Source organism: Actinia tenebrosa, unplaced genomic scaffold, assembly GCF_029948245.1.
Source record: "Actinia tenebrosa isolate PJP-AT-01 unplaced genomic scaffold, QUT_ActTen_1.0 PGA_scaffold1__47_contigs__length_23844297, whole genome shotgun sequence".
NCBI classification, from domain to species: domain Eukaryota; kingdom Metazoa; phylum Cnidaria; class Anthozoa; order Actiniaria; family Actiniidae; genus Actinia; species Actinia tenebrosa.
The window spans coordinates 20,577,058-20,593,756 of NW_028292578.1; the positions used below are offsets into that span (position 1 = coordinate 20,577,058).

At 37.6% G+C, this 16,699-nt stretch overlaps 3 protein-coding genes and 1 long non-coding RNA gene across 4 annotated transcripts; 2 read left to right on the plus strand and 2 right to left on the minus strand.

The window, feature by feature from the left end:
* Positions 1-500: 500 nt before the first annotated feature.
* LOC116288770 (required for meiotic nuclear division protein 1 homolog) lies at positions 501-9,972 on the minus strand. The gene is made up of 12 exons (XM_031695594.2): positions 9,776-9,972; positions 9,555-9,704; positions 8,714-8,825; positions 7,674-7,752; positions 7,350-7,392; positions 6,340-6,443; positions 5,550-5,656; positions 4,435-4,499; positions 3,675-3,751; positions 2,712-2,832; positions 1,170-1,286; positions 501-848 (listed from the first exon to the last, which is right to left on the minus strand). The coding sequence occupies exons 1-12, from the start codon at positions 9,875-9,877 to the stop codon at positions 798-800; spliced, it is 1,128 nt and encodes a 375-aa protein (XP_031551454.1). The 5' UTR covers positions 9,878-9,972; the 3' UTR covers positions 501-797.
* On the plus strand, positions 1,213-6,346 carry LOC148910077 (uncharacterized). The gene is made up of 3 exons (XR_016120169.1): positions 1,213-1,351; positions 5,180-5,246; positions 5,763-6,346. It is a non-coding gene; the product is annotated as an uncharacterized LOC148910077 (long non-coding RNA).
* A 440-nt stretch (positions 9,973-10,412) lies between the features above and the next one.
* LOC116288771 (fructose-bisphosphate aldolase A-like) lies at positions 10,413-13,443 on the plus strand. The gene is made up of 3 exons (XM_031695596.2): positions 10,413-11,183; positions 11,828-11,992; positions 12,861-13,443. Exons 1-3 carry the CDS (start codon positions 10,484-10,486, stop codon positions 13,073-13,075), a joined length of 1,080 nt encoding a protein of 359 aa, XP_031551456.1. The 5' UTR covers positions 10,413-10,483; the 3' UTR covers positions 13,076-13,443.
* An 872-nt stretch (positions 13,444-14,315) lies between these two features.
* On the minus strand, positions 14,316-16,408 carry LOC116288847 (macrophage migration inhibitory factor homolog). Its single transcript, XM_031695697.2, has 3 exons — positions 16,232-16,408; positions 15,002-15,174; positions 14,316-14,621 (listed from the first exon to the last, which is right to left on the minus strand). The coding sequence occupies exons 1-3, from the start codon at positions 16,337-16,339 to the stop codon at positions 14,555-14,557; spliced, it is 348 nt and encodes a 115-aa protein (XP_031551557.1). The 5' UTR covers positions 16,340-16,408; the 3' UTR covers positions 14,316-14,554.
* Between the last annotated feature and the right edge of the window lie 291 nt (positions 16,409-16,699).

Genomic DNA, 16,699 nt, shown 5'->3' on the forward strand with positions numbered 1-16,699 from the left:
ATGGTTATTGAAAATTTGAAATGTTTGCCATTTATACATTATTTTTAACTTCGTGATTTGGCCGCCATATTGGTGTCCCTCAATGAGACACCAAGATGGCGGACCCATACATTTCAACTAAAATTTTTGCCATAATCAATCGCTTATATCTTCGTATCTAAAACTTCTCTTAGCTTGAATTGTGGCTGAGACATAGTTTTGGCCACTCTTTCGGCCTGTGGAAGTTTCGTTTCATATAAATCCTTGCAAAATTTTTGATGACGTAGGTGAAAACCAAACATACAAAAACAACAAACATACTGCATACTCCGAAAATCATCTCGACAACCACAAATCGAGTTTCTTTCTGGCATATAGCACACAGGGATCCCAATTGTAAAGATAAGTCCTGCTGCTCGCCTGATGGCTCACAGCAAACAGTTCTAATAAGCAGCAACCAATAGTTAAAAAAATTATTTCAAAATTTCCAAAACCGCTAGAAACTGCAATACAACATGAAATCTATCGTAGCGGGAAATTTTAATAGCAAAAAACTACCCAATTTCCTAGAGTATACTTTATCAAGCTATCTACCTTTTGCACTAAGTTCCTCGGATATTCGGAGGTCGGCAAATCAATGAAAAATATCAAGATCAAAAAAAGTTTTTCAAGAAAAGGGGATCCTTTTGTTTTGACCCCCAGACTGTGAAATGGTGCAATCACTGCTGTGGTAAACATTCTGCATTGGTGTCATTAATTTCTTACAACCTTTTTCTAGCGTTCCTTGATTAAAATTCTTCATCAGACGAGAGAAATTATCAGCTTAATGGAAAATGATTCTCTATCAGGTGGATAATCTCGAATACAATCTGAAGATTTAAAAATATGATGTCATAAAAATGTCAAAAGTCTTCTCACAGCCAGACTGGCGGGGTTGGCGGCTTTTATCCGAAAGCATAAAATACCATCATGATAGCGGTTTGCAATGTAAGTAGAGGCAGAAATAGAAAAGGTTTACTTGTTTTACGATATTATGACCACCACGTGGCACTCTCTATGAATATAGAGAGAAAATGCACTTTGACACTTGGTATATAATAGCACGCTTAAAAACCCTGTCACCCGCAACAGTGCAAGCAACGGAACTGCACCGCGCGTACGAGCCTAAACTTGTTTTACGTGTACTGTACCTCAATCGCAATGAGCACTATGATTCCCCACTCCAGATTAAATGAGTGCTTTTCACTAAGATGTGTCCTGAGTAATTCCGCTAACTCATTGCAGTGATTTAGTTTCTCATTCATAACCTGCGTCAAGAAACATCACATATTAAATTAGCTGATAATACTTGAAAAAAGGAAAGTAAGAGAAGGTAGGTTTTATTATTTGTGGCGGGGGGTGGGGGGAGGGTCATCATAAGGTTAAGAATTCAGCATGTGATACAAACTCAAGTGGAACCACGCTCTGCGCTGGTGGTTTCACTGAAAAGTTTGGACCACATGCTGACGCCATTCCATGTTCAATAAGACTTTCGATTTTCAGATTTTCCGATCTTTCTGACTAGATCTATTTCAGAACCATGCAAGTAATGATCAAAGCAAAAATTCAAGGAGTTTTCAAGGAGTTTAAGGAGTAGCACGAACCTTGTAAATTAGTTGAATGTAACTTCATAAAAGCATGTGTTTTCAAGTCACCCCCTTAGGGAACAGTTGTGCAATGAAGCACGTTGTCCAGGTTCGTTCAAAACACACACCTCTCCAATGTCAAAGACATCTGCTCATGCTGAGAAAAATACGTTGGCGAGACACTTAGGCCCCGTCCACATGTATCCGGAAATTTTTGTATCCGCAAATTTTTTTTTTGCGGATACGAAAATCTTCGCGTCCACACGCAGCTTATTCCAATCGTTTTCGAATCGTTTTCACTGTCCACACGTATCCGGAAATTTCTTGATCCGCCCTGATGCACGCTAGTGCCTAGTCCCTTTGACGGATAGTTTTTCTTATTGAGAATGCGCAAAATCGTATTTACGTCAGCGTATTCGAAAATTTCCACTCTGGAGACCGTTTTCGAAACTTTCCGGAAACGGATACAAAAATTTCCGGACACGTGTGGACGCAAACCGTATCCGCAAAAAAAATTTGCGGATGCAAAAATTTACGGATACGTGTGGACGGGGCCTAAAAGGATGCGCGTCGATCAAGGGAGCACGGCAAATGAGCGTACGCGCGCGGTTTTGAAAAGTTGGGGTTCCTGTGGTGATGGCGTAATTTGACACAGGAAGACCGTTATAGCAGCTGTCGCGCTTTGGTATAAATATACACAGTTTAACTTGTAGCGCCATATTGGATTGAGCCCGTACTATATTTTTTCGAAAAACCGCATTCGTCATCACCATTTTTTTACCACAGGAAACCTAATTTTCAAAACCGCGCGCCTGCGCGCATTTGCCGTGCTCCCTTACGTCGATGAGCATTCTAATCCTTCACACACTTCTGAACCAGCACGTCACTCGGCTAAACACCCAACGCATAAATTCCGCTGGAGCTTTTTGCTCCTAGTGCAGGGATAACGGAAAAGAAAAATCGTTGAAGGATTTATGATCCACAAAGGAAGCCATCATTGAACAAAAACATACGTGCTTCATTGCACAACTGTTCCTACCTAAACTGTACCTAAACTTGAAAATCAAATTCAACTACACAGCAAGTGGTTACTGATAAATTGAGTACCTTAGTTCTTCTTCTAACTTCCATATATGAACACATGCTCTCATACAAGTAGCCAAGGTCCTCACGATCCCAATAAAAATCTGGAGTCATCAATAGGTCTGAATATAAATTAATTTTATACCTAAACAATTAGGATGAAAAAATTAGACACGATTACATCGCAGCCTTGGCTTTCTACGTTTCTTATGCTACTGTTCTTATCATTCCCTAGTGGGACTGAGGGTGAGGGTTTTTATCTTTGCCTCAGGGGCAGATCTAGGGGAGGGGTGCAGGGGGAGCGCACATGCACAGCCTAGATGAGCCCAGTGATTTGTAAGCAAAGGGTACTCCCTTTCCTAAAAAGAAAGTCCTCCTAAATCTTTACTGCTGAGAGTTATAACAACCAAACAATCAGCCTTAATTAGTGGCTTTTTTGGTGTGATAATCCAATCCAATCTCACCCTTTGATGTGTAACTTAAAAAACGATAGAGTGAAGGCATTTAACCCGTGAAATAAAAATTATTAGTCAACGTGTAATAGTCAAATAGACACAAAAGAAAACAATGGAATTAAGGTCTACTAAAGTGTGTTAGTCTAATATCTATTTCAAGGGTCAAATGACTTCACTCTAGTACCATAGAATACATAGGGTAAGGCTTGGGATGGTGGGGAGGTGATTGTATTTTCCAACGATTGACATCTCTTGGTCATCAATAGACCGTTTTCTCAAGGTTGCGTGCGCATCCAACTTGACGAGCCACAACTAATTGAAACACGCAAATTCATTAAAATTGAGAAGCCAGTTTTAAATTTAAAGAGAAGAACAATCAATTTTATGAATTCTTATCGGAAAATTTTTGTAATAGAAATGTATGATAATTCTCATCATAAAGCTCGTGTTCTGGTATCGTGGCCCGTCGAGCTCCTTAAATTTGGATGCGCACGCAACTTTGAGAAAACGGTATATTTTAAAAGAGCTTTACCGAAGCGATATCAGTTCTCCAGTTTTCTCTAGGATTTCCTTACGTGACATTCTCAGCTTTACACCTTTGCTTAAAGCCTAAAAAAACAAAACAAAACAAACAAGAAATCATATCTATAGAAAGCATGTAATACATTTATGCTTAAAGCTTTAACCTTTTATTTTTCGCTCGTGAAGTTCTATAGTTTAATTGTGAAAAGTTAAATACTCTTTTTTAATAGTTATTTCACCAAATGCAAGGTTTTCTCTGTGCTCTGTTTATATTTTTGCTCAACGCCGCATTGCAGATATGCACAAGTTTTGAGTTTTGTCATGCGGGCCTGGTTAAAAAAATCAGCTAGTTGTGTGTTTCAAAGAAATGAGTCTCAGTAGTCCCCTTCACAGTTTCCGGCTCCTCTCGAAGGTTATAGCCGTGCCTTTGCATCGAAGCGAGATGAACGGTGAGCTTGCAATGATGGAGACCTTTTTTAACACCTTGAACGATTATTCACGTCCCTATCAACGGCACGGCTACCTTTCAAGATGGCGTAGGGAACTGTGAAGGGGACTATTAGCAAGATTTCCCGCGACCATGCACAAGGGTTTCCCATAGTCTCTGGACATGTGAAGTAAAAATGACAAGGCTCTGTGGTCGAAAGTACACATGATTCCCTATCATACTTCCAGCTGAGTTACCTCTGTTTTCATGTCCACAGGCAGCCCAGATAAAGAAATAATTTCAATAAAACAATTTGAAAATTTATGGTCAAAAACTCACTTACATCAGGAACCCAAGCTATTGAGTCAATATACTTTTCAAGTTCTGACTCCCAAATACCAAGCTTTACTAAAATGAAAGTGAAAATATTATTTATCATAATTATGTTGCAATTAATAAAACACGATAACTATTTTCAGGAAAATGTTTATAAATTTAATATCGTAACTTTGATGACCCATTAAATCAATTTTTTTACAGCGCAATCAACATTTTTAGATTCAGGACGCTCAAGCCATGAGCACTTCAAGAATTTTTCAAATCATCCAACCACAAGCCAGATTTTTATTGAGGTTCCAACATTTTTTGTGCAATCCCTTTATGTTGTTGTTGCCGTTAAGTTTTTAAAAATTTACGATAGAAAGTGTGTCAATTTGTGATTGGATGGCACCTAAAAAAATGTTTGATTCCTTCATTTCTTCAGACAGCTTTGATTGGATAGTTATGAAAAAAATACCAAAAAAACTATATCTCATTTTCTTGAGAATAAAATTCTTTGTCTAAGTTGTCATTCTCATGTGCAACAATTACAGTGTTTTCGATCACACATGCAAGATTGTGCAAATTTCTGTCACAACAAAAAAAGAATTTTGGTGGACGTAATAATAATAATATTTTATTTGTTAGAGCAGGCTTATTATTTTGGCAGCTTTCGCTGATGTGGGCCTGCTTTCACTCACACTCACTACCACTACGTTTACTATTTTATGCACACAACGCTCGACTCATATGTTGATTTTTTTACGGAGGGAGGAAAAACCGGAGAACCCAAGAAAAAAAGAGGAAAAAAGATGGCAAAAGATGTCTAGTGCCAAGGTTAGTGCATTATATTAGCGCATGGGGGGTTTGGCCAAATTATAGGGGGGGTTACATTATTTTGAGAAAGTATTTGGGTGGGCGGGGTATCACATATTGAGGGGGAATGAGAACTATTGGAGAATGATAAAAGGGGGGCTATGCAATAGTTGCCTCTACCATGGACGGGGGAGGGGTGGGTTATGTTTGTAAAGCTTTTCATGTGGTTTTCCCAGCCCCCCCTCCCATGTGCCAATAAATATAAGCCCCCTTATACTCTTCCTACCAAAAACATAATTTGTTTTAATCCTTTTAAAAACCCACCTGATAAAGCAATAGCATTCGAGAATGCAAACTTTTCCAGAGCTTTCATCTCATTGCTTGCATCTTGATTGAGATTTATTCTTCCTTTCACAAAACTAGTCCCATTTCTTTAAAAAATCCAGAAATGAGAATTTATTTGATACAACAGGTTGTAAATAGTAGACGTAAATGTTCTTTCTTTTTTTTTTTTTTTTTTTTTTTGTCATATTCCAGAAGCAGCACAGAAAAGTTAGAAAGAGACATGCATGCAAAGAAAAGAAAAAGGAATGCAATCTTAGGCCCCGTCCACACGTATCTGGAAATTTTTGTATCCGCAAATTTTTTTTTTTGCGGATACGAAAATGTTCGCGTCCACACGCAGCGTATTCGAATCGTTTTCACTGTCCACACGTATCCGGAAATTTTATGATCCGCCCTGATGCACGCTAGTGCCTAGTCCCTTTGACAGTTAGTTTTTCTTATTGAGCATGCGCAAAATCATGTTTACGTCATCGTATTCAAAAATTTGCGGATACGGCCGTCCACACGTATCCGTATTCAGAGCGTATTTGAAAATTTCCACTCTAGAGACCGTTTTCGAAAAATTTCCGGATAGGGATACAAAAATTTCCGGACATGGGTGGACGCAACCCGTATCCGCAAAAAGAAATTTGCGGATACAAAAATTTCCGGATAGGTGTGGACGGGGCCTTAAAACCATAGCAATCAAACATAATTGCGTTGCCAGTGTTGTAAATTGAAGTGTTTAAAAACTACCTACTTGCAATATGAGTAAGGGATTTCTACCTACTTGCAATATGAGTAAGGGATTTCTTCACTTTCTTCTTCGATGTCTTCGTTTTCATAGCTGCTGCTTTCTTCAAACCTTCTAATGATACTTTGTATCTGCAGAATCTTCATCAAGCAATCATATATTAATAAGCCTGAAGCGAGATGACGTTTTACCCCCGTCTCTAGACCATAATCCTTTTCACACTGCTTTTGTTCTTTAATTATGACTGTTGTTCCCGTATTCTCTAAGGAATCAAAAATTTTAATATGAAAGAAATTTAAAAACTATTATGGTATAGAGTCGGGGGTAAAACATCATCTCGCTTCAGGCTTATTGGTGTCAGATAAATTCATGATTTATAAAATAAAACGAAATGCAAACGAAAAGTCTGATTTTGCATGAAGAAATAAACCAAATCAACTTGGACATGTTTATCCATTTCAAACCATGTGCCATTTTCTTGAGAATAGGATTCTTTGTATGAATTGTATCCATATAAAATAAAATAAGTAAAATAAATAAATAAATCACTTTTATTTGAGCGTCTAGTTGTTCTAGTGCTTCCGCACTAATTGCGGACACTTTTCGGTCACACGCACTACCACTACATTTAATATTCTACGCACACAACGCTCAACTCACGTTTATTTTTAGGGAGGGAGAAAACCGGAAAACCCGGAGAAGACCCTTGTAGCATAGGAGAGAACAACACATCAAACAAACTAAATTCACTTGTGGTGACCTCAGGGCTCGAACCAGCGACCTGACCCGTTGGACTCACAGCAGTGAAAGACGATCCGTTAGCCGCGAGCGACACCCATGCTACCCATGTTCATGTGTCTTCTTATGTTCAACCATTAAACAAAGAAATAATACTCTAGGGAATGACATGGTCTGAAATAGGAAAGCATTATACTCAAGTAGATTTGGTCCATCACTATGATTGTAGACGTTGTTGATTTTTATTTGTAATGTTTAAGAATTAAGAGGCATGGTTTGAATTCATTAAAAAATATATATATATTTACCTCTTCGCTTTCTATATTCCAAAAAACAACAGCACCAAGCCATCTATGAAATAAAATATATCATGATCTATTCATTTAAGTTGATAAAGGTGGTCACAGTCGTTGTTTTCTGAAATAAAGCAATAGATTCATTCTGGCATAGCTTCTATGATGTAACCACCTAGAGAAGGCCATTCTAGCAGTACAATGATGCTAGAATGATCGACAATCAACTACAGCCTGAATGTTATAGATAACAGTCAATCATTATCATCGCTGCAATCAATTATCATACTAAATACAGTAATATTAGAGAAATTTAAGAGTAAAGTAGTTCGTGCCTACCTGAAAAAGAATATGTCCCCGGTACTTGTACCATTTTGGTCTTTCTTTGTTGTACAGACATGTAAAACATCCCTGGCATCTTTGAATTTTAAAAATTATCATTAGGGAGTATTTTATTATTTTATATTTAGTATAAACCTACCAATGGTCAATCACAAATCCTGTGCTCTTATTGGCTGAGCTACTAGTGGTGTATTAGTGGTCTATCGTTTATTACGTCATAGGGGGATGGTGATTTTAGAGTAGGTATGTTTTTGAAAAAATGTAATTTGAGGGGGTAAACTTTGTTTTTGAGGAATAAAAAAGGGGTTAAACTTCAGAATAAAAAAATTAAACTAAATGATGCTGAAGATGGGGGTACATTTTTTATGGAAAGATAGTGTAAGGGGGTACAAATTTTACTTAATTTTTTCCCCACAAACCCATCAACCCCCTCCCCTCCCCCCTACAACGTAATAAACGACCTGTCCCATATTTCACCAATTAGTAAGCTTATACTAAAACAATCAGAATTCAGCTTTAATGGTTTATTCAGCCTTCGACCTCAAGGGCCATTGACTTATAGACCATGAGGGCCAGAGATATAATTGTTCATTGTGTTGTTCCAGAAATTATTATTCATATCCCCCTCATGGAGGATTCTTTTAAAGACCCCCCTTACCACTGGAAATTTCAATTTTCTTCCATACAATCTGTGTACGTTTTGTTCTTTCTCTGACCCCCTACCCTTCGGGAAATTACAAATTCCTCTGTGGGGTGGATATTTATAATTTCTGGAACTACACATTAGACTTACTTGAAAAGCCCTTACTGAAATGTATATTTTTTGTGTAGTTCTAGAAAATATCTGTACCCACCCATGGAGGAAATTGGAAATACTGGAGGGGATTGGGGTCAAATAAATAATAAAATTACAGAATTTGTATGAAAGAAAATTAGAAGTTCCTGAGGGTAGGGGGGTCTTTTTACAAATTCCCTCCATGGTGGGGGTATTTTCTGGAACTACTGTACACATTCCTTATTAATCCACCACTTCTCACCTTTTGGTAAAGCTGTTATTGTATATTTATCTTTTAACGCATATATAGAATCACGTAATCCAAGTAAATGATATCTCTCACCAGTAGAGTATGTTAAACACAATAAATCATCCTGAAATTCATCCAGAAATGACACATTATCAATTCAACATTTATGATATGACCACGAAACAAACTGTCAAATTTATTGATTTTATGAAACAACCTCTTGGCTGATCTAAGTCAGGTCTTACTCACAGATCAAACCTTGAAACAACCTCTTGGCTGATCTAAGTCAGGTCTTACTCACAGATCAAACCCTGAAACAACCTCTTGGCTGATCTAAGTCAGAGCATATCTATCCCACAAATCAAATTTAAATTTTGCTTGCTGGTCGTTGTGAAGGAGAAAAACCAGAAAATATTAAGAAAAGCCCTCTACTCGAGGAAGAGACTTAATATACTCTATGCACATGTGAGGGCATGTCCAGGAATTGAACCCAAACCCCAGAAGTGAGACGTGAGTGTTATGCGACATTGATTCATTGATAAAAACAACAAGCCTTTCCTTAAGGTGCAGTAATACTGGTAATACAATTGTAAAACAATACGACTTATTGTGCAACACTTTTAAATTGCAAGTTGCAGAGCAAATGTTTCTCACATTCTGAGCTTCTTTGTTGCAAAGAGTAGAGAGCTTCCACTTTTTGCAACAAAGAAAATATATTGTGCACATAGTGATGATACCAGCAGTGTTTGCTCTGCAACATGCAACTCAACAAATAATTACTTGTTTCATACAATTTTGTCGCCTGTGTATTACTTCCAATCTCTCCTTACTTTACACCTTCTACAATCCATACCTGCTCTTTTTCTGGAGGATGTTCTTTAGAAAGTGACTTTATTCTTGGACGAATCTTTACAGAAGGTTCCTTTGTTTCTTTGGATTTACTTATAGATTTACTTAGAGTAGAAAGACGACTTGCAAACCGTGTGCTCACACATACGAATTTCTGAAACACACAAAAAAACGCACATCTAAACAAAAAATCCAATTTTGGGAAATTAAATGATTTTCTGTTACCTTATTTAAACATGCTGTGCATAAAATGTTTTCTGTGCGAACGAACGCTGTAAAAAATGAAGATTTAAAAGTTTTCGAACATTTAAAAAATTTGTCCGCCATTTTGGGTTTTGTTTTTAAAATGCTTACCGCTGATTTAATTTCGGGCTCAATTACTCTTCGAAATATTGGGCTTCCTGTGTATGGGAGGTGTGCCGAGGGTATGTACATGTGTGGTGACGTAAAAGCGAAAGATTATATAAAAAAAAACTTTTTTATAACGTTTTGAAACAAGTATTGTATTATTCTTTACATACCCAATTATTTTAAGATGTCTTCAGCAGAATTAGATGTCTTGTATTGTACGGCGTTTCATTTTCTTTTTTTTTTTAAGTTAAAAAAAAAAACGAAAAATATTTATTAAGGACTAAACTGCATTGTATTAGAAGAGCAATAATTATTCCTTGATGTTCAAAGAAAGAGAAGAAAAAAATTATTCGGTTTTTTACCGGGATAAGAAAGATTGACAAGATTACGAGTGCATGTTATGTGGCACGACTGCACGTCAGGTTTTGATTGGTTGATAAGATGAAAGACGTAATTTTAAACCAATCAGCATTCATTATGACAAGTCCTCCATGTTTCTTCAACGTCAGGACGAGCGACCTTCGTTCTCTCTGCTTTTCCGAAAGGTACTGGTGACTTTGTGCTCCCGAAAAATCATCAAAAATGGACGCTCCTCTTACTCCTGAGCTCAAAGCCGAGCTGAAAAGGATTGCCGAGGCTATTGTAGCTCCTGGTAAAGGGCTTCTTGCTGCTGATGAAAGCACTGGTACCATGGGAAAGCGTCTTGCAAACATCGGTGTCGAGAATACTGAAGAAAACCGTCGTCAGTACCGTCAGCTTTTGTTCACTAGTGGCGCTGAAATGCGTAATTCGATCAGTGGTGTTATTCTCTTCGAGGAAACCTTGTACCAGAAAGCAGACGATGGAACTCCATTCGTGAAGATCATCAAAGACCAAGGAATCATCCCTGGAATCAAAGTTGACAAAGGAGTAGTCCCGCTGGCTGGAACACAAGGAGAAGGCACAACTCAAGGTCTTGATGGCCTGTCTCAGAGATGTGAGCAGTACAAAAAAGACGGCTGTGACTTCGCTAAATGGCGTTGTGTGCTTAAAATCACTGACCATACCCCCTCGGAACTAGCCATGAAGGAGAATGCCAATGTTCTTGCTCGCTATGCAACTATTTGTCAACAGAATGGAATCGTCCCCATAGTAGAGCCTGAAGTCCTCTGTGATGGAGATCATTCCTTGGAACGTGCACAGAAAGTCACAGAGGCGGTTCTTTCTGCACAATACAAGGCTCTGGTAGATCATCATGTTTATCTTGAAGGAACTTTACTGAAGCCTAACATGGTAACTCCAGGTACGAAAGTAAATGGTATTTCTTGTTTTCTTTTTGGTGTGTTTGCAGAGGGTGTTGGAGGTTTTTAGTCTTGACAGCTAAATATGACAGTCAATTTAGGAATTGACCTTTAACTTTCGTGAATGTTTTTAGTTCAGATAGAAAGCATGGGAGCTGATTGTACAAATTTTAAATGGAAATTTGTACTATCTCTTCTCCTTTATCAACCAACTATCACAGATTTTCTCTGTGGCTACAAATGCATAAATATTTCGAATCTTTTTACCAGTTCAGTGTTATAAATTTTCTAATATTTAAGCTAGCTTAGGTTTTCTGGATGAGTATTATCTTTGTAAAGTTGATTACGAAATGTACAATCAACTTAAAATGAATTAGTGGTTTTAAACCATTCCCAAGAGAATCAAAAGATAAAGACATGGCGGCCATGCTGGTGGACAGGTACAAACGGACTTAATGAGAAATCTTTTGTTAAAGTCCATGAGATGACATTAACATGAAAGTGAAGGATACTTTAGACACATGAGCCTATAGCATAGGTGAATTTTAAGTGACTGCTTTGCTATGGCAACAAAAATACCTTTCCCTCTCCTTCCCAATGATTACCTAATTTTGTACATGAAAATATTTTTCAAATTTTTATTTAGGTCAAAGTTGTCCCCAAAAAAGCACTCCAGAACAATGTGGTAAGGCTACTGTAGAGGCCTTGCAGAGGACTGTACCAGCTGCTGTACCAGGAATTACATTTTTATCAGGAGGACAGTCTGAGGAACAGGCCTCTATCCACCTTAATGCAATCAATCAGTACCCTGGTAAGATATTTGTTCTCCAATTTTTTAAAATTAAACCTTAAAAATTTGTGGGAAGCATAAGTGGCTTAGTGGTTGGAGTATTCGCCTTTTACCAATGCAACCCAAGTTCGATTTTGATCCTCAGACTTGCCATATGGGAGTAGAGTTTGTTTATTGGTTGTTCTTCTAAATTGTAATTCGATCTATTACATACATATATTTTATTTACAGGCCAGCAGGTCTGGAAAAAGAAAAACTGTGACCAAGGTCTTGAATACACAGAACAAGGCTGTCAGGCTGAGGTCCGTTTTCAAGACAGAGGGCACAGTTTTTCATGACTGACTTTAGGATAGTAAATAATATATTTATTTATTTATTCTGTAATCGTTGTTGAGCAGTCCCAGGATACCGGACTGCGACTGCAGGCAGATACTGAGAAAATACCACCTGCTCAAATAGGCAATCAGAACACACCATCTTTTATGATGTCCGACCAGAAAAATTAATGTTTATTTTTGAGTGGGTGACAGGCAAGTGAAGTAAATTGATACTGGCTATACATTTGAAATCCACACTGATTAGCCATTTCAAGGTTGATAAAAAACCTGGGTAGAGTTGGCATTGCACAGCTTTGTGGGATTGTATTAGGGGATGCATTAATGAATTAATCTTGGAAATATGTTCTTAAAACATTCTCCCAATGCTCTGTAATGGCATCTTGACCCAGTTTTTCCTCAATCTTGGAATGGATTAATACATTGTTAATTCCAAATGTACAACTAGTATTATTTACTTAACTTGATTTTTTTCTGCATTTGGTTTTGTTGCAAAACAAAAATGTATGATGGCTCGCAATGAATAGTTGACAACCTTGTATCTTTACCAACAGGTAAAAAGCCATGGAAGTTGACTTTTTCTTTTGGCCGAGCCCTTCAGGCCAGTGCCCTAAAGGCATGGAGCGGCAAGAAAGAAAATGTCAAGGCAGGTCAGAAAGAGTTCTTGAAGCGTGCCAAGGCTAATGGAGAGGCTGCAAAAGGAGAGTACAAAGGAGAGGCAAGTCTTGCTGGAGATCAGAGCTTGTTCGTTGCCAACCATCAGTACTAATTAACACTGTCAAGAAGAAAACATAGCCTTAGATGACTGTCTTGTACAGCTGAATTACTGTAGCCCGTTTTGGATCCATGCTTATATTCTATACTGCTGCCTGTAATGCATGTTGACAATGCCCCTTTGAATGCAAATTCAAGATTCTCTTAATAATTATTAATGTTGGAGGTTTATAATTTTCTATAAGATATAATATTTAATGTAAGCTAGGTTCTGCTCTATGAAATAGAGATTCAAGTCTCTCTGGATAGGGAAAGTTATGGGGTACAAGTAAAGACCTTGTGTTTTTGAAACTCGTGTTGGATGAATTCCTTGGCAAAACCTATTAAATTTTCATTATAGAAATAAACGTAGTTGAAACTGTGCAGATGTTCAGTGTCCTGTTTGGTGGGTCTGTTTGTGTTGATCACCCTTTGAAGAATATGAACCAACATTGCCTGGTTACAGCCATGAAGTGTCTTCTGCATAGAGTATATACTTATTTCAATAAAGTTAGTCACCAAAAACCTAGAAAGCTGTGATCGCTGAGAACAATGGGAAATATTTTATATCTAACAAGTAAAGCTTTCAACACAAACTGCAACAGTTGAGGATGCTCAGATGAGGTGAACTTATTACTGGTAGAAGATCTCGTGTCCATCAACAGTTATCAAGCGTTTGAAACGTAAAATGTATCTACCCATAATCCTTTGCTGGTCTCGGCTGTGTAGCTTTTCAGGTGTGACTAACTTTATTGAAATAAGTGTATACACATCCTTGGTTTTCCTACTAATGCATGCAGTTACTGTCTTGTGATATGTGAATGCTTATCAGCTGAATTAAAATAGAATCCTGGCTGATAGCACATGGTGGGTGGTTGGTTTTTGACTACCATTTGGAGCAGATAATGAGATTTTAAGACTTTTTATTGGCTTATTGAAACCCAGCAAATAAAGTTCTGCACTTGACGCAATGCATAACTAATTTCTTAAAACATCATTTTAGACAAAATGACAGACTTAAGAAATTCACCCCTGCTTCCTGCCTTTTCTAAGTTTAAATTTAAAAATGCATTGTGGTCTAGATTGGGTACAACCAAGGCCTTGTAAGGTAAGATGTACAAGACACCCAAGCTAGATCACAATTGCACCATCTTTTGCTATTGAAAAAGGACTTCAACTTCATATATCTGATAGTCTGAATGCATATAGGTTTTCTTATACTGACATAAGATAAAACCTGAATCAAAAACAATCAGTTCAACTTTGTTATTCACTTTAATTGTTTATAAAACTTGGCTATAAACTATTTAAAATCACAAAACTATTTAGGATTTCTGTTTGCAATTTGACAATTTTGTTGGTCATGCATTAGTTATTGGCTCTGCTTCATGCAGAGAAATATTCTATTGATAAAACTTTGTTTACTGGAAAACCACCTTGATCTTAATATCAGTAGCTTTTCACTTCAAATCTTCAAGCGTGAAAGATTGATCTATTAAGCAAATGTTTTGCCATTGTGACCAATTTCAAATCTATCTTTTGTGTGGAAGACAAGGTGCATCCTGGAAAGGAAGAACATGACACAGATATGTTTAATGAAGAAATAGAAAACGTGCCCACATAATGTGTGCAGTCATAAAGCACAATGGGATTGGCAAAACACGAGAGAATTGTTAGGAGAAGCACAATGCATAGCAGAAGTTTTTGGAATGGGTACTTCAGATTTTTAAGCACCATACTCAGACAAATCTGGATATGCTCATAGTACTTGGTCCTTGAATCCCATACAAATAATGTGAGGCTATGAGAACAGACATATTATTAGACATACATATGATAATGAATAAATCCCATCTGGAACTCAGAATTTTTCTGTGTTCTTATGCTTTCACTTCTCGTTATTCATTGATTCATTATCAACGTGAGACTAAGTGTAATATACCTGTCCTGTGGGACACCAAGCTGTTTCACTAGATGTTCTGTCAACATCTCTGTGTACTTCTTGGTTGTTTCTGCATCATGTCGGCCAATGTTGGTCAACTGAACAATAGCAGTTGGTTCAGACGTTCCTGCCCACGTCATTAGCTGCCCAGGCTCAATGCATACACATATGAACTGAATGTTGAATACAGAATATATGATTTTAAAATAATAATAAATCACAATCAGGCCCTCCACCTGGGGTGATTCAATGGTTCAAACAAACCCTCCCTCTCCACCTTTGTAGGAATGTGTAATGCTATTTCAGTCTTAAAAGGCATAATTAAGATTGGTAGGAAAACAAACCTCCCTCTAGCAATGGGCCAGACAGATTGTATCATCGTGTACAGGAATTGTCAGGGGAATTCTATTCAAATTCAAATTTCGAGTAATCGGCTAGTAGTCATACCCTATGATAGCATAAATTAAACTATAATAAATATTTATGTGCACATGTTGATGATACATCGTTTAAATATGACTAAAAAATGAGACCACCCAACTGAATTCACTTCGTGGTCTAGTGGTTAGGTTTAGGGTAGGGGTTGGGGTTGGCATTGTAGTAGTTCTTTGGTGCCGAAGGTACCGAGTTCAATTTTTGGTGTCTTCACTTAATTTTTTTTCTAAATGAGGAGAACCAAAATTTCTAAGTCCCACTCGTGTGTTTGGAAACCTATGACGTACTTCATTAATCCGTACATGACGATAGTACCGCCAGACACAGAGGTGCACATTCTTTATACATCATCTTCATCAGTACATATGTACTTTATGTCTTCGTTGGAGCCTATTTGACTATTTCAATGAACTTTGATTGTGGCTTAGAAACACTGAGCCCCCTCTCAAAATATATTTTTATCATGACCCACCCCTTGTCAACTAGAAAAATACCCCCCCCCCTGATTTCTCCCTCCCCCCCCCCCCCCCCCCTCTTCCTACATAATTAATGATCGGTCCCTAAAATGGCCTCCCTAGTTGGCTGCATTGAAGCATCGAAAATAATCCCATCAAAGCACTCAAATAATAAGGCTTCAATCTCCGAAATCATATTACAAAAGTTACAAACACTTTAACTTCTTGAATACTGAAGCCGTTTTGGAGTAAAGCGAAAATAGAAAATATTTCATTGTGACGTATGGCGGTACGCGACACGACCATTCAGATATATTTTCCTTCTAAATCTAAAACTCACCGATTCTGGTTTGCCTAGAAGGTCTGCTAGGAGGGTTGTCGATTTTTTCAAGAAATCCTCAGGGACTTTAGCCGCTGGGATGTTCGTTTGGACTTGAAGATACGGCATTTCTCGACAAAAAGCAAAATTACTATTTTTATGAAACGGCGAAGAATGCGAGTTCACGATGCAGTCGACGACGTGGGTAACAGTGGGCTTCCTGTGGTGGATGTAAACTGAGGGCTGGCTGGAAAAAAACAAAAGAAATATGATAAATGGTATTAGGAATCCGTCGAATTAAGCAATTAAGTATTTGGCAACTATTTTTCTTATCCTTAATTTTTTAATTGTCTTTTTAAAATCTTTCGATGAAGGCAGGGAAAAATTAAAATGTAACAGTGAATATTTTCTTTGGGTTTCCTGTGTTACGGATCAGCGGAGAGAATCGCAGGCTCGTACCGTCGCTAAGCAACTTGAAAAACTCGCGAT

Coding starts and splice junctions, on each gene's coding strand:
- LOC116288770 (XM_031695594.2), bottom strand. CDS start 9,877: ATGGCGGACAAATTTTTTAAATGTTCGAAAACTTTTAAATCTTCATTT. Junction 7,753..8,713: donor AATAACAGCTTTACCAAAAG/GTGAGAAGTGGT, acceptor TAAAATTCAAAG/ATGCCAGGGATGTTTTACAT. Junction 4,500..5,549: donor GAATGCTATTGCTTTATCAG/GTGGGTTTTTAA, acceptor CTTTCATTTTAG/TAAAGCTTGGTATTTGGGAG.
- LOC116288771 (XM_031695596.2), top strand. CDS start 10,484: ATGGACGCTCCTCTTACTCCTGAGCTCAAAGCCGAGCTGAAAAGGATT. Junction 11,184..11,827: donor GCCTAACATGGTAACTCCAG/GTACGAAAGTAA, acceptor ATTTTTATTTAG/GTCAAAGTTGTCCCCAAAAA. Junction 11,993..12,860: donor TGCAATCAATCAGTACCCTG/GTAAGATATTTG, acceptor CTTTACCAACAG/GTAAAAAGCCATGGAAGTTG.
- LOC116288847 (XM_031695697.2), bottom strand. CDS start 16,339: ATGCCGTATCTTCAAGTCCAAACGAACATCCCAGCGGCTAAAGTCCCT. Junction 15,175..16,231: donor TTCTAGGCAAACCAGAATCG/GTGAGTTTTAGA, acceptor TTCAACATTCAG/TTCATATGTGTATGCATTGA. Junction 14,622..15,001: donor CTTGGTGTCCCACAGGACAG/GTATATTACACT, acceptor CTTCCTTTCCAG/GATGCACCTTGTCTTCCACA.